Below are 24,060 nucleotides of genomic sequence, written 5' to 3' on the forward strand. Positions count from 1 at the left end.
AAGCAATGCTGCAGAGAAAGCCAAGTTTAGGGCATAATAGGAAGAAGTACAGTTATAAAAAACTATGCTGACCATGATGCTCAGAAGTATTATGAGGATAGCTCTAAGTAGAAACACTCATTCAGGCCAAAGAGAGCTAAAAAACAGCTTTGTGAGCAGGAAATAAAAAACAGAAGGGAAAAAAGAAAAGAACAAGTAAAAAGAAAGCACACCGTCCACATGAGCACCTCTACACTTTGTGTTGATGAAATGAGTCAAGAACATTTAAAATTGTAGGCCTGCCATTTCACAACTGCATGACCAAATTTTCGCTGTAGAACATCCAAGCCGGATTGCCATTGCTTAAAATGCTAACTAAAGCAGTCAATATAGCAGGTTTAGTGCTTGGAATTCCTACATTACTCAAGTATGTATGAAAACTTTTGATACAAACCTTTGCTTTCAGGTTTAGGAAAACTAGGAGAAGTCTCACTTGGCTTTATATTCTCCTTGTTTCCAGTTGCAGAATTTTGCCTCTGGTCCTGAAGCCTAGTATCTTTAGCTAGAAAAGAAATTGCCAAAGTTATTCTCTTATACACGACTCAAACTGACCAAAGAGAGATGGCAAGATAGAAACAGAAGAGAGATTTAACCATGTTTAGCTTACAAAAGAAAAACCCGAAGTTACACATTTTCTGCTACCTAGTTAGCGCCTGGAGGGTTATCCTCCTCCCTTCCCCACCCTACCGTCTTTAAGCCAAATGAAAAAGTCCCAGTCAAACACATCCCTCTCATCATACACAGAACCTTAACTAGGCTGAAAAAACTATAAACTGAGAGCAAATTATTTTCAATAGTCCAAGCTCTTCATACAGAATGCTACAAAGATTTGAGAGTTCTTAACCATTTGACTGTGCTATTGAATTTTTTTTTTCCACTTCCTTTCGCTATGCTCAAAATATTCTTTGAAACCAGTGGCCTATGTTTCTTTAAATTAGAAAACAGACAGGAACTCAGTTTGAGAAAAAAAAAAAATCCTCAATTAAGTCAAGCACCTATAAGCCCATACTCCTTAAAGGGCAGAAGAAATTAAGCATACAGACTTATCAGAAAGCCTCTCTCCCACCTTAGTTTAAAGCTAGCATCATGAGAAAAGGGGAACTCACTACACAGTAAAATTAAATGCATCAGAAGTTTTCCCATCATTTAGAAAGCAGCTTTGCTCTTGTATAGGCATATTCATTGTCAGGGATTAGGGAAAGGGAGCATTTCCAAACTAGCAAGGGTAACTTACCTTCGCTGGAAGGGGTAACTGCTCTGTTGGATGCAGGGCTGGCAGGTGTAGGAGAGGCAGCTGGAACAGGCATGGCAACAGATTCAGTGGGAATAGTACCAGGCTGAGGAGAAGGCAGAGCTGGTCCCGTGGGAGTGCTGCTCTGCCTTGGAGACCTAGGCCTGTGTGTTTTAGGGGATAATCTCGGAACTAGAAACAAACAGGAAAAAGTAGTTATAGGGTAAGTTTCCTCATCTGCTCAGCAGTTTGCTTATTTTTAAAATGACTGAAAACATGCTTTAAAAGACTTAGTGGAACATTATATAGTAATTAAAAACCTGTTTACCTTTCAGGTACATCTCCTAGTTCTTTACAATGCAGCATTTCAGATAAGTGGTGCGATTTTTCTGCAGATTGTCCCCTAATATATATCACTGCCCTGTAGTCCCACCATGAAACTGCAATACGCTCCCCAGCCCCCCAGTAGTACAACTACAACAGCTCACATTAACACAGTTTCAGGCAGAACAGAAAAGGTGGTCAGGTCTCCATATAAACAGATGTAAAACATTTTTAAAAGGGCTGAAAAAACACATCCATTTTACAGCGTCCTCTTTTGGAGGTTTGCCAGCTGGAAAAAAAACAACACATCCTATTGAAAGAAGATTATTTGATGTATATTTTTGCCCCTGTGTTAAAGCAGCAAGGAAAGTTGTATATTCTTTAAATAGTAAGTTCTACCTCCTGCTTCCTGCTCATCCCACTGTGGCTAGTTAGTTGCTTTACATCACGTATTAACTTCAAGTGAGCGAGGAGAAAGAGAGATAAGTCTTTTAACAGTCCTACTTGCATGTTAATAATATATAAAGTGGGGGATGGGGAGGGAAGATGAATCAGAGATAATGCCAGAACAGAAGAGTTTAAAATTCCACAAGGCAACAGGTCTATGGGGGTCTAATTCGTACCTTCTTTCTGAAAAATGCATTCCAACTACACTCCTCTAGAATTCTAGCACTGCTAAAAAGTATCGGACTCCAAACTGTCACTCACTTGCCCTTTGATTCAAGAACATGCCCAGCTGCTGACAACTCACTAGAACACGGCCTCAACTACAAAAGCTCGAGACTAGGGCCTGTGTCACACGACTGAGCTTTAAATTTGAAGTCAAATATTAAAAAAAGATGTTAACTGATTCAAAAAAGAAGAGACACTGACTAGATCTGCTAATACAGTACTTAGACAAACACAAAATGACCACTTAAAACCTGCATAATTTTTAAAGGAAAAATATATCCAACTTAACTTGAATATCATTTCATCTTCACTTTTAACACCAACCTTCCTCTATCCAAACACCTCCTTCATTTGTAAACCACAACCCAGTTACACTGCCATTAATCAAATACAGTGATGCAATGGAATGTATGTAACTTTTCTTCTTTCCAATAACTTTCCTGAAAATTACTTCTTTCGACAACTAATTCCCACATTTTTCCTTCCTTTCTCTTCATAAACCATCTGAACCTCTCTGCAGTTAAGACAGTATTGCACTTGAAGGACCGACTCACCAACTATTTTACCAAGCTACCTGGGAACATCCTTCTCCCACTTCATCTAAGCAAGCTAAGTTAGTAGACCAGTCTTTATTCAGAGCCTGAATTGTCTAGAAATGCAGTATTCTGCTTAGCATTCACACTCTAAAGTACCCCTGGCAAGCCATCTGCAATAAGCCAAGCTTTACCTACCCCCACTGACAACTGATGACCACGTCCCACCTGAAGGGCTGCCTCGTGCCACTGCAGTAGTAGATGCTTCCCCTGGTGCATTATGAGATACAAATTCTAAGCCACTTGAAATTGTACCCCTACCAGTAGAGACTCTGTGACCTCGAGGGTGCCGTTGTGCCTTAGGAGACATCCGTGGAGGCCCTGAGAAAAAGAAGACAACCCCACACAATAAGTACTTAACGTCCATCACTAAGAGTACCCAAACATACTATCTGTTTTTAAAACTGGATTTAATCTAATAACTCTCAATAATGCAGTAATACAGTCAAGCAATTTACACTGACATCGACTAGAACCGGGGATCCACGAGACGAAAAAGGCCAAGCCATTGGTCCAGCCAGACTATCAACACACTCATCACCTTGCTATGACAGCTCACGTTCATTGATATTTAGAAGCTTTATCAGAATTGAAACAGGTATGCAAGTCCTGGATTTAAAATATTTGAATCCAAGTATCCAATATTGCTTACTGCAAGACAAGCTAAAAACGTTAGTGGCCCAGCTCCCTCGGGATAAGCACAGTTCCAGGCTATCAAACATTTTCCAGAAAAGAAAAAATTTCCATCGCTTTTGTCACATGGTCAGTGATACCAAACATTTATTTACAGAGTAGTCACCACTGGCTGACCAATGCTCTTGGGGAATTTCAGCAGAGCATTCTGCACCGAGGCTAAATTGCCTGCAGCAGGTCACAATTCATTTACAAGTCAGCAAAATTGCAACTAAACAAGTTATTGTTATCCCAAGGTTCAAGTCATGCATGTTTAACGCCAGAAGCTAAAGTCATAAGTGAATACAGTAATTCTGAACAGCTTCTACAGCTGCCACAGAATAGTTATGCTCAAGTCTAAGCAGCAATACAGTTTCTACATCCTAACAAACATTTTCTTTAGAAGATCAGACTCAAACGTTCATACTTCACAAGTTAAAACTGTGTATTGTGAAGACAATCTGGCTGATTACAGTTCATTTTTAATGTAGGTCAATAATAGAGAAAACTTCAGATAATGGCTTTCTGGTTTCAGAGAAGGTTCTAAAATATCAAGTACCTCTTCCGGTTACATCAATCTTTAAATGTCAGCCTCTATTTTAACCATGAATCTGAAGTACACTTCAAACAAAATTATATACATGCAAGTATTTTAAAGAATACACACTTTCCAGCAATCCTCTTCTAGTAGCAAAAATTAAATGCTGCGCTAAGCAGCAGTTCACTGCATGCCTGACAAATCAATTGCAAGTGCTAAAAAAATAACTGAATTTGCATGTGGATTCTCAGTATCTTACTACATAAAAAAAGCTCACATTGATAAATTGACAGTAGCACGCTGTACAGACATGCCTACTACCATCCACTTTCTGGTTATGGACCATCTCGAGCATTTATCAGGCAAGCTGCAGAACAGTGTTACTGATTCAATTAGTGGGACGACTGTTCTCGCTCCCGTGGCTCCCATGGAGCCAGCTACAGCAGAGACTGCAAGTTTCCAGTGAGTTTAGTATAACCGTTTTGCATTTTTCCAGGCTTGCTAGACCGTGCTGTGCAGGCTAGTTTTTAAGTGCAGTAAAATAAAATAAAATAAAATAAAAATTTTAAAATGTGTTCCTTACTGTACCCTCAGAGGACAAATAAATTTAGTTCAGATACTTCTGCGTACAGTTACCAAAGACTCATGGGTTAGCCTTTCTCTGCATATTATTGACTGCCAGGGAGCTGACTTACTGTTCTGCCTCAATGCAAACAGATCTAAAGTTTTCTGCAGATTCGCCTTTGAAGCAGCTTATCCTATTCCATTCCACAGTGCACTTCTCTGAATACAGCATTTTTATTATTATTATTGTTTTTTTACAAAAGGTAAATCAATGTTTTAGTTGAATTTGAAACTGCTCTTTGTGGAACAACTGTATTAAAATAGTTGATATTTTATATAAATTTATATTCCTAAAAATGCCCTCTAAAGTTATCAGGTCCTGCATGTTGCTGTGGGTTAAGTTAAGACACTGAGCAGCGTTTACAAAGCTGAGTTTATTTCATACCAACTTGGGAAATTTCACAGCTTTATTTTGTTTTTGTAAAGTTCTTCAAATAAAAAGGTTAATAGAAATAGTCTGATAAACTAAAGTTAAACACAAATTATAGGTTAAGTAATGAAGAGGAAAAACAATTTTGTAATTAAACTCACAAAGGAGTTAAACAAAGACAAACAAAAACATGAACAAATCGTGGTATTGTACCTTCTGAAGACATGCGTTTAGGCATAGTAGAGACAGGAGCTGGAGAACCATGAGCAGAGGGGTGAGACGGGGGCCTGGAGGGCCGCGAGGGGGGCCTGGAGGGCGGCCGTGTAGGGGTGGCTGCCCGAGGTGGAAGAGAGTTGGGACCTGACTGGTAGCGAGAAGGTGGGCGAGAGGAAGGAGATGGGCAAGGCGATGGCCAGGGAACACCTGACAGAACAAATGATATGAAGGAAAGTATAAAAACTAAAGAAAAATTATGGGGAAAAAGGTCAACAGAAAAAAAAAGTAAAATATGACAAAATGATTTTTCATGTTTAACCCTTTGGGGATAGATTAGTTTATTTCTGCAACCAATAAAATAGTCTCTGCAAGGTTATTTCCTCCACTTCAAGTCAAATTTAACATCTGAATATCACAAACTCCCCAAAGGGTTAATTAGGATCTACAAATACTACTAAGGAATAGACAGTAAAGTTTGATCTGTTAGCCTATCATATATATGTTCTACAGTACGCATCACTCTTGACAAGGTCCTTAAATATAGCTACCAGAGGTTCTCACACAGCGGTTCACATATACTATTGACTATACAAACTGCTACTTTCAAACGAAATGATGAGCAATATCAATTCTAGGAACTGTATCTTTACAAAAAACAGCGGTGTTCAGTGTCTGAATCCTGACATTTATGCCTTTATCAGTTATCTGAAGTATTAATGTAGTATTTTAATCTAGGATATAGGGTTCATTGTTTCCAAAACAAAGAAATTGAATTCACAAGCCATTCTGAATATTTTAGGTATATGATGTTCATTCAGCAGAGCAATAGGATGACAGAAACCACAAATACTACAAACAAATTTCAAGGTTAGCATTGTTTGGGCAAGACTCAGTTGTACATCCTTTATACAGCTGACTCTGTATTTGAAAAGGAAGTCTCACTTACCTTTAGATGTTTCTCAGACTTCCTCTCCAGATAGAGGCACTTGAGTATTATACATTTTTCATTTATTCACAGCAATCTCATATAATAGCATTTTTAACTTATAAAAATAATGCCTCAAGATAGGCTACTGCAGAAATCCATCTCAAAAAATGGTGTTCGGTTTACGAAACACTGATTCCTGCTATACAGTGCCTAGTGATGTCTGTTTATAAATATTACCCATGTGTATAGCAGAAAATACTCAAATAGCTATTTGGAGAGAAGGCTTTTGATTCCTTTTCCCCTAACACTTCTCTTACGTTCCCAACAATGATTTTTTTTTTCCCTCACATCATCGTAAAGTCAGTGAGTTGCTTTATTCTTTTTAATGGGAAACAGAATTGATCTGTGCACCAGAAAGGAAGAGTGATGCTTCCTCGGCTGCCACCTCCCTTTCACTAGGTGTCAGCATTGCTACTCCTCCACACAGAGCTTAGCAGTAGTAATACATAAAGCAATTTTTAATCTTTAAAACCACATACTGCACCATCATCTAAGACAAAGGTGTTTGAGAAGAAAAACAAGTGACATTTCTGCTCCGCAAAGCTACATATGGTGCAGTCAAATGAGTGTTCCATTATGAGTAAGTTAAACCCAAATCAAAATCACAACCTCTGTGTTAAATGATGAACGCTAACCTAGCTTATGAAATACATATCCTAAGACCACACCATATGCAGTTTCAACATAATGAGATAATTGCCTGCAATTTTATAAGGCACATTCATTGAGACTTCAGATACTTGCCTCCGTTAACTACTCTCTGATCTGCTCCAGAGTTAGGACTGAATTCTGAAGTATGGGATCCAGACCTTGAAATTGGTGGGCCTGATCCAGACTGGCCCATCCTTGGTGAGTTTTGTCTTCCACTTCCCCAGGACAGGACATCTCTATTCCTCTGTCCAGGTGGAATGTACTTATTTTCTCTGAAACACAGCAAATTTCTATCAGTGTTAAGACAGAACTGAAAGACAATGAAAAGTACCTGATCAAGTGCCCTGCTGATATTTTCTACCTTTCTCAAATCAAGCCAAAGGAAAATTCTATATACTATCAGATGTTGACCAAACATTCACCTCATGAATTGGCTTTTGATACTGACCACAGAGTCCACCTTCTACAAGCCCACAGACGCTGAATGATTTAGTACTAATGCCTGAAATTCTCCATGACATAACGAAACCACTGCCCTTTCCTGTAATTTTGTATAAATTCACCGCAGTGACATATCAGAATGGGGAAGTCTGTTTCACTACAGAGATAATACAGGGCCAGGCAGAGGCATACAAGTTAGCATGGGTGCCAAAAACAGCACATGATTGTTTACACAAGGTTCCCAACCTAATCAGCCCTGCTGAAAAAGCACAGTTTCAATGAGTAAATTGCTACTGTACCAAAATATGTACATCATTTAAATAAAAATACTATTCATAGTGTATGCAAGTACCTAGTGTTCACACCATGTCCTTCTCGTTCATTAGCATTTCTCTGAACAGCAGTATATTTCTCTTCTTCTGTTCTTTCATCATTTTCCAAGGCAACCCGAGCTTTGTACTGGGCACTTGATTCAATTTCCTCTGCTAATTGAGTTGCTCTGGCTTCCCGTTTTAAAAACTCTTCTGAATTATCTCTTTCTAATGGCACCCTAAAAGATAATGGAAAGGAAAAGAATCTCTGAAATGCATTCAAAAGCACAAAGGAGCTACAAAAATTACATAGCGTTAATTCTAACCAAGTCAGAGTAAAAAAATTTGCTTTTAAGCCACTAGACTTGCTGTCTTTTTTAGTGTAAGTATGTCAATATTCCTGGACTGGTTTGATATTATGTGCAAATTCAGTGTCATTTACCTGCCTAGAGAGCTGAGGTCAGGGTGCAGAGCTTTTCCATGAGTCTTGCAAAATCCCCAGTCCCTAAAGCTATGCAAAGGCTCCAACTTTTAACATGGTTGAGTACATTAGGAATAAAAAGCCTTAGTCTGCTGTTTAGATAGGAAGCTACCGTAAGAGACCAAATTTGAATTTCTTTAGCTATTTACACATTCCCAACAGACACAAGAGTCCCCAATCCTATTGAAATTAAAGAGTTACATGCTTAATCCTTTGATAATTCCAGCCATAGAATTTCAGCTCTTCCTGTTATGAATAACTGCAGAAAAGATGAATGCAATACATTAGAGCACGGGACCAGAAACCCATGACTCATTTGCCATGTCCTAGGCCCTCAAAACCATTCATTCCATCTATCTATATTAGGTAATAGCATATTGCAAAAAGCATACGTAGCTCCCTTAGGAAAGCCACCAAGTAAGAATTCAATACACGAGCAATGAAATACTGAAAGAGATAACTAGAGATGAACATCACACCTGGCACTTCCTTCTGTCCACCCATGGTTTTGGTTTTTACCTGTTCTAATTTTTGTTTAAGTACCAGGTTTTATAAAACAACTTTGCGCTTTGTCCCCGATTCTAATTTTGAGTTCCAAAAGTTGTTTCATCCAACCTTACTTTAGAATAAACTACATAAAAATGAACAGAACACAGCTGAGGCTTGGACCATGCTATGCTGAGCATTATATAATCACTACCGCACATATTTTGAATAATATAAAAAAGAAGAACAAAGAAAGTAGGTGGAGATACAAGCCAAGTATGAAATAATATATGCAAGATTACTCAAGTGTTGGTGGCAGAACTAGGAAAACAAGTGGCTTTGCCAAATTCCAAGCCAGCACTCAGTTACTGCATCACAAGTTTTTCCACACACACACATTTTTGGCCAGTCGAGACATCTACTGGCCTTATCAATGGTAACTGCAAGAATATTAAATAAAAACCTTACCCTTCAGCGTAAAGCTTTGGCTCAAATAAGATATGCATGAACACAGTGCATACAAACCTGAAGTCACGGGCCTCACTTACCCTGTATTAAGTATACACACAAGAAAGGAGAACACCCAATACAACCTCATTTATTTAAAGTGACTGAAAAAAAATGAAAGGATGTATGCAGCAGCACTGATGGCAACCAAAACAAGCAAAAGAACGATTCTACATTTTCTAACAGGGAAAAGGCCATTAAAGATGAAACAAAGGGGACGGGCAAGATGACATTGTTCAGAACCCCGGTGATGAGAGAAGCATGTACAGCAGCTGATCAACATACTAATGCAGTACACTTGCTAGAACACAAACTTGTACCTTTATGCAGTTTGACAAACTATACCTGCTAACGCTTAGCTCTAGGAAGAGAAAACAATCAAACAATAAATCCTTCACAATGCGCTTCAGTTACACATATAAGCATTTAGCTACACTGCTGCTCATCACATACTTGGAGAACCAGGAAAGGAGTTTCCCAGTTTAGCAGACTGATAGGCAAAGCAAGTTGCTTGACTAGGAAACAATGGAATTTGTCACTGGCAATTCAAAGCCACCTTCATGTTTTTAATCTGTTTCCATTAATATCCATCAAGCAGAAAGATGGAAGACTAAAGTTCAAAAGAACAAAAAGTACTTAGAGCAGTGAAGTATACAAAAGAACAGCTTCCCCAGGATTCAAATGTAAGCCGATTAAGACACTTTGATTATCACCACGTTACAGGTCTATTTTAACAAAATGGTAAAAATAAAATTGCTGAACCAGAGACCTGTAGACAAGTGCTCCAATTCTACATACAAAAATCAAAATATTCACTGCAATTCCTTGACATTCAAAAATAAGTTTACACTTCGGGGGTTAAAAGAGTGGGAAAACATTAAAGACGTTTCACAATGGCTGCTGAACATCTGCAATTGATTTGTTTTGCAGTTGCAGTTAACATTATAGCTGCAGACTACTGGGAACAGGTCCACACTGCCAAAGTAGCCAGAGCAGGCTTTATACTACTTCTATATTCATGTTGTTACTATATTGTAACTAAAACTTTAGTTTAGATCGGGACAAGTCCACTAACCAAGTCATCCACGGTACACAACCCCCCCTTAGTTATCAGCAACATTTCAACATTCCAATACTTACCAGATCAATTGTCTCAATAAAATTAGGATTTAGTCAAACTGTTCTGCTAGGTTAAACACAAATTATAGGTATAGCAGCTATGTAAAGATAGTTTCACAATTTGGTGTTTTCCACCTTATTCATAAAAGTTTTTTAAGAAATAAGCATTATTGCATGCCTAAATTCAGAAAATGTTGCAATGGGAATGAACTGTGCCCATTTAAGGGAATATATAATGATTACTACATCTAACTATTCACAGAACGCTGGCAAGCTTTCTTAAGCACTATTCATTCATTGCTTTTTCAGTTATTCGATTCTACAACTTTAGAAAGTATGTAAGATTATCTTCAGAATATAAAGTTTGTCAAACCAGGGAGAACATTAAATACAAATCTAATAACAAAATATTTTGGAACTTACGTATAAGAAGATAAACTGCTGTCATAAGTTGATACTACACCATAATTTTCTTCATTGTAACGAAACATGTCATTGGGATCCCATCCATTAGACTAGAAGAAAATGATGCTCGTTTTTCAAAATGACACTGGAAACACATTCCCTTAAAATTAAGGGCTGATGGCAGAAGTTAAACCTTTTGCCCTTTTTCCCGGGCCTATGAATTCACTGTCCAGATAACAAAGTTACTAAAGCCACAATTTATTTCATGGAACTTAGTTCATGAGATGCACAGATTTTACCTTCAAAAACCATTTTTTTGTTTGTTGTGTGTATTTGTGGTTTTTTTATGAGGTTTTAACTACCACGCCCACTCTGTATTAGAAGATTACTGGCTAGCAAGAAATACATACATTAATGCCTTTTCCAGAAAGTGCAAATTGACACTTCTGAACATTAGAAATGTCCCTTGCTGTGGCAAGTGCTGAAACTTTTCAAATGCACTACTAATGCAATTATCTGAGAGACACACACCACAGGCAGAAGACCCCTGTTGATCTGCACAACTTCCCCACTTTAGTAAAACTGCTATTACAGCACTCGAGCACAACGATAAATGTTTTGAATGTTTTATAAAAGCACTGACAGTATTAAGTATTCTAATAAATCTCAGCTGTACAACATGTACACTAAAATTGACAGGATAACTGTTCTACCCAGACAAAGTTAATATGCTCCACAGTAACATGACTAGATTCTCCTCTAATCAGTAATATTATCTTCTTTCTTTAACATATTGCAGTCTGAATACCTTACTAAAAAGAATGCATGGTTGAGTAAAAGCTGACTGCTATGATATATAAAGAAACGTCATTTGAGACCATACTCTTCATCTAACGATTCATAATCTACTGAGATTGTATCTGTGCTTATTAAGTCATGGGTCAGACTTCCGTCAATTTCCTTCATCTTAGCTCAGAGACAGTTAGCTAAGCACAATTTCGCCATAATTTCCAAACGCAATGATAGTCAAACAGGAATGCTCTGATTAAACATAAATCACTTCAGTGTATTGCTGAATTTGGAGTCCTTAATAAAAGCTCCTCTTTCAGCCAGTCCATGAGTCAAACATGTCCCTTACCACAGCAGCTGCCATTTGTCAATATTTGCCAAAAGTGGCATTTGAAATCCAGCTATTCTTATTCAAATTGTAAAAAAGTACTGTGGCAGCTGCTAGCAAAGACTGAACATACACCCATACAATGTAGGCCAGCAATTTTAGTCAAAAGTTCATTACTAGATTAAAATTAAGGAATTGTTGCAAGGCATGTCCAGAGAAATATCTTATTTTCTACAGACTGTCATAGATGATAAAAAAGCGTTACTTACAACATCTGTCTCTAATGCCTCAAGCTCCTCAGTAGCGGTGGTCTCTCCTCCATCCCATGGTTCAAGATCCTTTTCCTTGTGTTCACCATTTACTTTAGCACTGATGGCTGAATCAGTAAAAGCATCTACAATGGAGTGGGGAGGGATGGGGGTGAAATCAATTTGCTTAAGTACAGGAAGATATACACACTAGTTTATCTGAGGAACAGCCAAATACAGCTGAATCGCAGGCACATTAAACATCATTCACCTTCTCTTGAAGTTGCTGTATTCAATAGGACTACGTTAAAAAGGTGCCTACTTCATACTTAGAATAACTATGGAAGTACAGACTAACTTCTAATACATTTGTTTACAGGGGTTTTTTGCAACTTAAAGTATGAGACAAGGCATCAAAGAATAGCAGTAACTACTTTCAGTGATTTCAAAATATTTTACACAAACTACATGTGTTTTTGCTAAAAAAAAGAAAAAAAGACTACCTGAGGATCCCCATTCTTCTAGAAAACCCAAGACTTGTATAATATGCTTTTCCAAACAGCCCACACAACTGCACGCTAACATGTTATGCAAGTATCAAAAAAGCATGAATGCAACCCAATCCCATTCCCTAAATAAATGGGCAGAATACAAGTTTCCCTTTAAATATCTGAGTTGCTTCTATTTCCACAACTACTCAACACATCAGCATGCACGCACACACTTTTACTCCCTTTGCAGTGTAACTCAATTATCCATTAGCTTGGTGCATCCGTTCACTGTGACATGAACAGAGATGTCCTCTTTCCTGCAAGAGCTTTTTTAAGCAGCAGCTTACCCAAATCACACAGCAAGATTCAGAAAATCTCTACCTCTTGTTCTCAACAACATATGAAAATAAATATACCATTAGGTGCACTAAGCAGTAGCAGTCTGCTATTGTTTATATAAATTATAAAAATGTATATAAAAAATAAAGATCATGAGCTTTTATTGTCACTTGTTCATCTTTCATTCAAACCAGACTTAAGAAGGAGTAATACTAGAATATTAGTGCTATAAAAAAAAAATGTACAAAGCCATTCATCAAGGAAGCCAAGCTTTTGTATTTGTAAGCAACTAAATCTCAGAGCTGCCTGCAAATTCTTAAATTACTTAAACAGAAGGAACTTTAAAAAAAATAGGCTTGTTAGAAGCTTGTAAATAAATAAATAAGCCTAAAATAAATCAGCCTTCAATCTAGAATTTCCTATTATCATACTCATAAAATAAGGAGCAAACATTTCAGACCTTCAGAAAAGATGAGATCAAACCACCAGGCAGTGTCAGATATGGAAGAACGTGGCTTAAATTATCTTTTGGCAAGATCTGAAATCTTACTAAGAAAAATGAACTTTAAAGCCATCGTGAAAAGAATTCACAACATATGAAGTTGGCCACTGATGTTACAGTTTTTCAACAATCACTGAAGATTTTTTAAAGAGAGACTGCTGACATAGCTTATTATTCCTGTTTTACCCAATTTCACAGTCAAGTTCTGTACATATACTGGTATGATCTGTCATAAAAGTTAACTGTGCTTAGTCTGTCTAATAACATTCCGCACTATCTCATGAAATGCTTGCTCAACTCGTACACAAAGACCAACAGAACTATGGATAAGCAATTAAGCATTGTTAATAAGCATATATGAAACAAAATGTTATAGAAGATGTATGAAAAATAAGAAAAGTTTATTAGCTAAACATTCATTTCAAATACAAAAGAATCAGTAAAATAAGAAAAGAAAGCCAAATGAAAGAAAGACACCTAACCAGGCACACCACTGTTAGGGCTCATGTGAAATTGCAAAAACCTGCATCAATCACTCTGCGAGACTTCATAGGCTGCCAACCAAAATCGTGACAGTACCTACGCAGCTGACGGTTAACACTTTCACGTGAGATTATATTTTAGCTTGTCACTAAATGCAATGCCTTTAGCAGGCACATTCTGGGATTACTTGTAAACTGTTCTGAAACAGAGTCATTGTATCATTGTATTACCTACGTGCTGACGCAAAATTTCAATCGTTGCATTTTCAACTGTTCAGAATAGGTAAAAATCAAGGGTGAGAATAGAAGTCACCAACTAACTGCAAGATACTCTAAATGATTCTGTGAAGTTACGCATGCATGTTTTATAGTGCCATAAATGTGCGAGCAAAGATATTAAGTTTCCGTTATATATTATGGTAACAAAAGCATTATGAAAGGCAAGATGCAGAGACATAGAGTGACTGCCAAAAAAAGTTACCTGTTTCTGAAGGAACTACAACAGATATGGAGAGAGAAAAAATTGGAAGACATCAGATATAAATACAGGTGGATTTTTTCACATTATATGGCTGAATTCAGGCAAAGCTAAACTCTTTCAGTCCCTCTCACAGACATATTCAAACTGATTATACATCTCCCACCTTGCAAAGATCATTTCCACAGTAAAACCTCAGCAATGTTCCCACCTATTAACAGCCCCATGTATTTCCCCATTTTGCTTCACAAATAAAACCCCTCCAAACAGCCTACAGATTTCTAAGATGTACCAACTTAAAAGAAAACATCTCTCAGTTTCCCTTCACACAAACAACTTTTAAAATATACTATAACAGAAGGTACGTTTAAATTTCATCTGAAACTACATAGTATCACAGTGCTACCTCAATCCACAGTTAAGTAGTAACCAAAGAGGACATTTAACAGGGAGGCAAAAGTAAGGCACTTGTATTTGGAAACTCTACATTTACCTTATCAATACCCCGTACCTAACACTGTCAAAACCCAGACAGACCAGTGCTGCTTCTGTGCCAAACATCATTAATTCAATTTTTCATGTTTGATCCTCTCAGATTGGATATTTTACACCAAATGCAAGTTGGAGGCTGCTTACGTCACCAAGGAAACTGTGAAATTTGCTTCTACATTACTTTGCTGGGAGTAGAGGGAACCCTTCTTCAATAAGATTACATAAATATGAGTTAGGAGGACTGATGACAGCACCTGATGGAGATGATCCGTATTTCAGAAGGGTGCTTCCTTAATTTCTGTTAAATTACTTCAAACTCCATACACAACTGTGCCATTTTAGATACTGTGAATAAAATACTAGCTTAACAAGACTTATGTACTCAACCCACTAATTTTCTTATTTAAAAAGCCACATAAACATTCAGCAGAGTGCTGTTAAAAATTATGACACAGATGAACTGGGGGGGGAGGGGGAGGGGAACCAAGTCAAAACAAAAACTCCGCTCTCTAACGAATGCTACAGATCTGAGTAAGATGTGTACAGTCAATGCTAAGTTTCCCAGCAGAATCCAGTATATCATGGTGCACAGGAAGCTGCACTGCTCTTCATTTCTCTCTCACTTTAGAATGCAAGTCACAAGTGAGACTGCAACATCAGTTTAACCTCTACAACTCAAAGAAAATCCAGAGTTAGTAGAAATTCAAGCTACAAAGGCAGACTTCTAGTCAGACAATATGGTCTCATGAGCATCCAGGCAAAGTTTAAATGTAGCAGAATGGTACCCCAAGGCACAGATCACTGTTTTCCTGGAACAAACAGCTAGGCAGGCACAGGGACACCAAGATTCAAATGCGGCAAGTCAAACAAGACTTTACCAAAATTAACAAGCAACAAAATTGAGAACATATGTAAAAAATAAATTCTACAAATAATTGTTTCCAAAACAAAAAACCTGCTCTTAAGATTATTAGTAAAGTAGAAGCTAAAACATGAACTGCTGGCAGAGTAATAACAGACAAGATACTGACTGCACAGGCTCAGCCTCCCACTTATCTGGTGCCTTGTACCTCTGAGCTGTTGAATGACCAATTCGTATGACACCTTGACATGGCCAAATTTTTAATCAATTCCTTTTCTACAGGGTAAAACCCAAGTTAAAGATCAAATGAAAACTGGTCAAACAAAGAGCTTGAGCTGTAACACTCGGTTAGCCCCCACTGCCTCTGTACCTGCTTAATGTGACATCTCCTAAGCAAAGAAGTTTGATATCAAAGACCTTGCTTCTTGTTTTAAAGCCTGCTAACCAGAAAAAAAAAATCCCGAGGACAATTCTCTGCAACAGAAATTCACATTAAGTAAAGGCAAATTAAATGTACACATTCTGAGAAAAACTCAGCTTGGGCAAATTCAAGTGTGTGCTACTAAATGAGTTAAAGAAAAAATTGCCAGAATAGAGCAATTAAGAGTCCGGGTTTAATTAATTTCAGTGTTTAACATGCTTGTTTTTGCAAACATGTTTTGAGCTACTAATGGTGAAGAGCACAAATACGCAATTAAGTGCAACTCAGCAGTTCAAATGCTATTAAACCAATCGGCATTATGTGCCAAAGGTGTTCATGCTGCACACTGCAAGCTTTGATCAAGTTCAGCATGGGCCAAAGTAAACTGAGGTTTCATCTTAAAAGTTTCAACAGTAAACTCTCATTTGTTTTGTAACTACTTTCTACTGATTTGAAACAGTAAAACTCGTTACCACCAGCTTTGCAGAGCCAACATTTCCTTCCTTTGTTCATAATAGGCCTACTGCTATTCCCCTTGCAACACCTTTCTCTGGAAGGATGCCACTTTCAGTGCTAATTCAAGGAAAAACTTAAATAGCCAATTCTCTTCTGCCTTTTTTCATTGGATTTGTAATATTTTTCTCAGAGTGCAGTAACAGTGCCAAGAAAAACAATAAAAACACTGTAGAAGCCTTTTACTTTAACAGTAGTTATGACATTGAATTGTCTTGTCTTTAAAGAGAAGCCAAGAAGGCAACTCTGAGGCCTTACTCAAATTTGAATCATATGCAAACCAGCACTGTCGACTGATCAGTGTTTAGGACTACAGGAAACACTGCTAGGAGCTTGTTCTGTACAACACAGGAGAAATATACCCTCCTATTTCAATCATGCAGCCCAAGTAATCTAGGAACTACGAGATCTAGACACTTCACCTTTGCCTCAGAAGGTGAAGCAGAAAGACGTTACATGCTAATGTGCAGCCAAGGACTTCAACTTGCACATTAGAGTGGATTTTTAGCAGTCGATTTCCACTGTCACATGCAGAAGACAGTGCCTGTGCCTCTTTAAATGCAGACAGAATAGTTTGAAAGGGGGATAATGGAAATAAGCCAATTTCACCTGAGTTTTCCAATGCATGTTTCATTCATCAGCCTGCCTGTACTGCAGAAAGCCCTAATTCCACAGTGAGAGACCCTCAGGTGTCTCCTTTCCATTCCTTCTGAAGCCTAACAGGAATCTACACGAGCACGAAGGTCTATGCAGACTGACAGAGTTGCAAATAAGGGCCCAGGAAGTAGGAACAGATTTATTTTTTAAAACATAAACTGTTAGAACGTCCCTATCTACGCAGACCTACTATTTTTTCTCCCAACCCTTCCAATTTCTACAATCTGGGCAGGCACCACACTTTCTCCACTGGTGCGTCTAAAGGTGCAATGTCATGCTTGGCACAAGCAAATCTAAGACTGCTGCTTCCGAACGGGGTGGTTTCACCCACCCCAAGCCTATACTGTCGTTACCTCCCCTGCACTCGCACTACTGATGTAGCTGCAGGATGAATTATAGGCTCACTGCTCCAAAGCTGCACAAGTACGATAGCAATGAAAGGTGCTTCGCAGACTATTTCAGATAGTTCTTTCAGACACAACTGTATCTTCCACTCTTCTGAAAGGAGAATCCATCCCATTCCCTTTCTCCCCACATGCTGCTCTTTTCCAGTAGTCTTACAGTCTCTTCTGTCTCACTTGGTCAGACAGGCAGACAATGCAGCTAACAGCTCTGCTATTCAAGGCTGAAGCTAAGTCAGAAGATCAAGACTCACAGTCAGGAGCACCATTTGTCCACACTCCTCCAGCTCAGCAGAGAAGCAAATGCCAGAATAAAAATCCATACAACTCCAGATACTTACACTGAACCAGGAAACCAGGATACACTAAAATTTCCAAAACAGTACCTTTTGCAGAAATTAAGTTTACTTCAAGGCCTCCTCAAAAGTCTAGTAGTCTCCTAAGGGGTAGGAGAAACTACATACACAGACCCCAACAAACCCTACTCTAGGTAAGCCTCTCCTATGGCAACAGAGTGCTTGTGAAGTGCCCTTTTGTTTGACTACATTTTTAAAGAAGCGAGAGCAAGCTGCCTTTCCAACCAAATATGTCCAAATTGTCTACTAACTTGTCTGTGAAAGCCAAAAAAACATTGAGGGCTAGGCAATTTAAAAATATTTGTTCCTGGATAAGTGCAACACTGTCAAACTTCTCTGGGCACCAGACAGTAACCATTCCCAATACAAACGTGGCAAGGAACACCATCTCCTCACCTAGGAGTTCAGACTCAGTTTTTACTGTGAATCACACAAGTTTATCTGACTCAGTACCATGAAGATTTGGGTTTATTTATAAGAACAAAAGGGCAGCAGTTCCTGCATGCATGTTCATACACTTCCATTCTTTTGAATCCTTGCTTACTTAGTTTCCCAAGAAGCAGAAAGCCCTTCACTGCTCTAATTTGCAGGTGTGATCACAGACTGACTTAAACTTTCAAGTGTCATTTCAAGAGAATACATTTTTGAGACAAAATGGAAAGCAGATTAATTTACCCACTACGAGTTATCAAGTTTTGCAGCCTTCCAGTTTATCTTGCTCCAAGTCTCTACAGCTTCATTTCAGCTGTCCTCTCCAGCTACTGAAGAGATTTAGATTCAAAGACATTCCACCTAATAAAGTGAACCGAGCGACTGTTCAACCTGAAGCAGTCATTTTCTTCTAGAAAACTTCCACTGAGTAATTATTCCTAGAAGTAGTAGCATATTCTTCATTCCGTCTGCTCAAAATCTATAAAGATTGGGTAATGGAGAGCCCAGTTTGCATTTACATTAAAGTGATGTTCATAGCAGACCCATTATAAAACAGCTCTTGTGTAATTTAAATTCAAAGTCCCATCCAGAACCTGGAACTTATCTGCATTTCAACGCTACATTTGCTCTGACATTATGCATCTTCTTGTGGGAAAAGCAAATTCCTTGAAACAAGAAGCCTCTCATTCTTCAGCTTTAAATCAGGCAAGAACATATGCACGTACAAACACAAGGTGAAAAGAGAAAGATCTCATTAAATGTCCACCAGTCCCTATGCATCTCTAAGTCACTGCTACATGGGAATAAACCACGTGCATTACAATAACCACTTAGCTCCCAATAACAGTTGTTAATCAACCTGAAAATGTACACATATGCAATTTCACTCCATGACACAGAAAGCTATGTTTTTGCTTTTATTCCTTAGCCCAGCAAATCAGGAACATAAGCATAAACACCCTTGAGATTTGCTGCCTAAAAAAAACCTGCAAAAGAACTCGAGCTGTCTGACTTATGAGCCTCTTAGGTTCCAGAAAAATAATTAGGGTCTTGGAGGGCAGACATTAAAAGAAAAAGGATGAAGACTGCCTGACTGCCTGTAAAATTGTTTCATTCTGACAGTTTCAAGCCATGTCTTCAAGATTTTAAGACTACTTGCCTGCCACCCCACTAGGTTCTTCTGTATTTTGGAGAGCCTTACCTACTACCTACAAGTAGTAAAGCAGAAATTAAGAACACAAATAGTGGATTTTCTAAGAATTTTTAGCAGTAGTATTTTTAGAATATTTGTATGAATGCATGTTTAGAGACAAAAGTTACTTAACTAAATATAGACTTTAGATATACGCCAAGTCTGAATAATAATTTTTTTATAAAGAATTTATATATTCATGGATTCTCATATAACATTTAATAGACGAATTTAGAAAGACATTTACAAAAAAAACAACCTCCCACAAAATCTGTAAAAAGTTTTGTTAACACCACTAAGGATTTGCTTTCCAGGCACCTAAAACAGCTGCTCAAAGCAGTGCGCCCTCACAAAGGTTCTGCAATCTATTTTTTAAATTTTGATAAATTTCTGATTTTGGGAGGTGCTGAGCATCCGCTCTTTCCATTGACTTTAATGGGATAACTGGATGTTCCGCACTCATTAAGAGTCTAAATGTGAACTTTAGTTTTTGGATCCTAAAGCAGCTACTTTGAAAATCTTGACTTATGATCTAAGATATAGACAACTTTAAAAACAAGTATACCTCTTCTCGCATAATTGGTATCCATATCCTTAAAATGCACCATAACAAAATCTGAAGACTTGAACAAGATACTCTCTAGTATGTCTTCACGTTTTGGCCCCAAACTGGATTCTGCAGTTTTCCGATGAGCAGCATCAAGCACTAAATCACACTATTAGAGATATAAAAAGAATACACTAACTTAATGAATAAGCTATTCGATAACTTCACATACTTGCAAAAAACAGACATTTACAACAGTTTGCAAAAATGAAACTGCTTGTGTAAACCTAGACATTAATAGACAAAATAATTCATAATAAATATGCAAATTTTAATCAAACATTGATTATTCAGTATTAGGATCTTTTAGGGAAGAGTCAAAAAGAAAAAAATTACCTTAGGACTGTAGGTTTTAAAAACTCCTTCATATATACCACCATTTTTCACCTGTACTTCACATTTGGATCCCTAGAATGCAAGAAAAATGAAAATACAGCTTTCTACGAGGCTGACAAATGACATTTGAGTGATTTTCTCAAAGATGTATTTTTTACATAAGTACAATGCGTAAAAATACAGCTCAGTTTTTAGTCAAATCTACCCATTCAACATTTGCCCATTTATAAATACGCCACTGTGTTCTGCAGATGCAAACAGCTGGGTGTGTACCAAAATTTGTTCTGAAGGGTTTTAAAGATACTAACAGAAGCATATTTGGTACTCACAAGACTCTTGACCAGTTATGCACACAAACAAGTTTTTGTGCAAAAACAAAATCTGTGCATATGTGTGGGTACAAATAAGGATGAAGGCTTATCCTGGACTCTAGCAGATGTGGGACAGTCTGCCTTACTCAATTTTGGCATGTCAAGACTTCCCTTAAAATTTGGGGAGAAAGGCTTCCACTCCCTGCACACAGACTCATTGTATTTATCCATAACCTCGCTAAAGACAGAAAATTCAAAATATGACCAGTGCACCTAAGAAATTTGCTATACCTCTGCAAATTGTATTTGAACCTTTCCAAGCCAAAAATACAGAATAGCTATTACTGTGATTCTTTAAAGTTCAATCTTGGCAAAAGAGCCTACTGTTAAAGTTCAATATTCACTCCATTGTATTGCAATTAGTGGACTAGTTAACAATTCTATGTCACTATAGAAACTGTTTACCCTCCTTCCAAATATGAAGACTTACAACAACTGATGTAAGTATGTGAACCATTCTCATGTTTGCATAGATGCCATCAAAAGAAATCTGAAAAATAAAAAAAGACGTCATGAATATATGAGAAATACTTGTAACAATTCAAAAAGCCAGTGCGCCAAAAATAATGCAGGGTTTCCTCAGTACATACTAGTTCCTAGAAACATTGGTCCAAAACCTCACTCAGTCGATACACAGAGAACTTAGGTCACATGAGATTTCTAGAGGACCCTTACCCCTTTCTCTGATCATTAAAGATCTGAACGCCCTTCCAAACAAGATAAACATTACAGAGTGCCCCTAATGTCACGCAATAAAGAAATTCTCTTGCTGGTTGGGTGAAGCTCGTATGCACAGACTCCTAACTTAAAAAGCCCTGCTAACATCCCTCTCTGGTTTAAGAACCATCAACAGGATAAGGTACTTCAAATGCTGTAGAAGTAAAAAGGTGCTTTCAGGGCCTGCTGAACTACATCTTTTCATCTAACAGACCTGATTACATGCATTAACAGAAGCTAAAGCCATCAAATCGTGGAATGCCAAGGAGCTACAAAACCCATCATAAAATTAGTCAAAAGTAATTCACTGCAGTATCAGAATCTGAGATCCTACACTAGGAGAACTGACCAAGTATCACCCAGGTTGCTAGATGACACGCTCACATAAGCATACATGAAGTGGCGAGGATGTCTGTGTTTTGTTGCAACATCTGGTATCTCTCCCTGTCAACTTCATGCTTGTGAAACAGGAGATGCTGAAACATGCAAGGACCTCACCATATTTTGAGCTTTTAAACTGATAACATATCTTTTAAATTGTCAGCTACTTAATCCACTTACTCCTGCATGTTAGCCACCTTCCTGGTCTGAAAAGACATGTTTAAGGATACTCCTATGCTCAACACTCAGTATGGAGGACATAAAGACTAACACTTTTATGATGTTTAGTGTTTGCATATGACCTTTTTCACCACTTTTCCTCAAAGCTTCTTTATTTTTACTGAAGAGTCTTGATATCTTCAATAAACATTTATGTAAGTAAACTGTAGTCCTTTTAAACATTCTTACTTCTGCCCCATTCCCCAAAATTAGTCATCCTTGAAAACCAGGCCAATAACAAATTAGCAAATATTTGATTAGTGCAGTTCAAAGATCCACTCTTTAAATCGAGATCCACATCTTTAGCTTTGATAAAATTATGTTCTACAACCTATACTTCAACAATGTATAGCCTCGACAATAACTAAAGCTACACATTCAGGTTACTGATAATACTGGGTTAGCTATTTTATACTAAAGCTAAACAAAATCCTTATTTTTATTTAACTAAATGCTGTCTTACTGTCATCTGTTTAAGGGAGAAGCCAATGTCAGAGTCTTCAGAGAGGAACTAATTCAAAAGCATTGCCTTAAGTTAAATGTTAGCCGTATCTACAACTATAATTGCAAGAAAATGCAGAAGATTTATATTAGCATAGTCAAAAGTCTAAGTGACCCTTCTCCCCTGCCTCACCCTCCCAGGAGACTTAAATGAATGCAAGATGCTACATTTTTAGAAAAGCATACCTCAGTCTAAAATATTCATCAAGGTATCCAAAGGAAAGAATTGAGAGACTATTCCAGTACCTGCTATTCTTACGTTGATACTTGGGTCCACTGCACATAAGTTGTTTCCTCATACCTAGGAAGTGGTACAATGAGGAAAAAACATATACTTACTGTAGGCTGAGGCGGTCCTTTGCCACTGCTGCGACCTCTGAAATTAAATACATACATGGGATACGATTAAAAGAACTGCCGAAGCTGGTTAATTTCTTAACAAGTAAGAATTCAAAAACCCATCTTAATTTAGTGTTCAGAATGGGATCAGAGAAAAACAGCACTCCACTAGAGCACAATTTGACAACTACAGGGCCCACAGCATTTATCCTTCAAACTACTGACCTACAAGCAAGCAGCATTGGTTAGTAGGCAAGAGGGTTACCTACAATAAGTTAGAGGACAAAATGAAGAAAATACTAAGCCTATGTCATTATAAAAATCCAAAAATATTCTCTCTTAAGCAGAATCCTGTAACTAAAGCAAATTCCAAAACTTACTGGCACACACCACTTTCAGGCCTGATCCCTACTTAGCACAGAGTCCCTTCTTTAGACTAGAGGCTCGGTATATCGTCACTGTCCATCTGATTAAGGGCCACCCAAATAACTGACCCATGCTGCAAGCTACAGAGGAGCCCTGATTGCAAGGCCCTACCTACAGAGCTTGCTTATCACTACTATCACAACCCAGCAAGTGAAACTAATTCTGTCCGTCCCCTCAAAAACACTAACTACTTTTAATGCAAATCTGTCAATGTGTAGCACTCAGGACACTTCAAAAAGCTTTTAAATTAACCTGTATGCTCTTAATACCTTGCAAACTGAGATGTAACAGTCTGTGCCCTCCACCTCACACATTTGAGTCCCAACAGCATCCCTGCAGCTAGCAAGTCTGCAACAGCTACAATTCTTCAACTTCACTGGTGTGCCTTATCTCAAAGTTACTGCCTTGTACCAAGAAGTCCTAGTTTCAAGTATTTCTCATAGTGATTTAGATTTGTATTACAATGACTTGTCATGGTTTAACCCAGCAGGCAGCTAAACACCACACAGCCT

The 24,060-nt window shown here is 37.9% G+C and overlaps 1 protein-coding gene across 14 annotated transcripts in view; it reads right to left on the minus strand.

Moving 5' to 3' along the window:
* The window catches only part of ATXN2 (ataxin 2), a 54,300-nt gene that overhangs the window by 22,305 nt on the left and 7,935 nt on the right, over nt 1-24,060 (minus strand). For 6 of the 14 annotated variants that reach the window (XM_076352947.1, XM_076352952.1, XM_076352945.1 and 3 more), the window contains exons 2-14: nt 23,123-23,159; nt 21,396-21,455; nt 20,595-20,666; nt 20,217-20,367; nt 14,329-14,343; nt 12,055-12,179; nt 10,687-10,778; nt 7,712-7,909; nt 7,012-7,190; nt 5,277-5,486; nt 2,998-3,180; nt 1,274-1,462; nt 434-541 (exon numbers count right to left, since the gene is read on the minus strand). In XM_076352947.1, coding sequence (XP_076209062.1) covers nt 434-541; nt 1,274-1,462; nt 2,998-3,180; nt 5,277-5,486; nt 7,012-7,190; nt 7,712-7,909; nt 10,687-10,778; nt 12,055-12,179; nt 14,329-14,343; nt 20,217-20,367; nt 20,595-20,666; nt 21,396-21,455; nt 23,123-23,159 — 1,619 coding nt within the window. The remainder of the gene's footprint in view (nt 1-433; nt 542-1,273; nt 1,463-2,997; nt 3,181-5,276; nt 5,487-7,011; nt 7,191-7,711; nt 7,910-10,686; nt 10,779-12,054; nt 12,180-14,328; nt 14,344-20,216; nt 20,368-20,594; nt 20,667-21,395; nt 21,456-23,122; nt 23,160-24,060) is intronic. The other 8 variants (XM_076352953.1, XM_076352950.1, XM_076352949.1 and 5 more) reach the window with 5 other exon arrangements.

Source organism: Aptenodytes patagonicus, chromosome 15 (assembly GCF_965638725.1).
Source record: "Aptenodytes patagonicus chromosome 15, bAptPat1.pri.cur, whole genome shotgun sequence".
NCBI classification, from domain to species: Eukaryota; Metazoa; Chordata; class Aves; order Sphenisciformes; family Spheniscidae; genus Aptenodytes; species Aptenodytes patagonicus.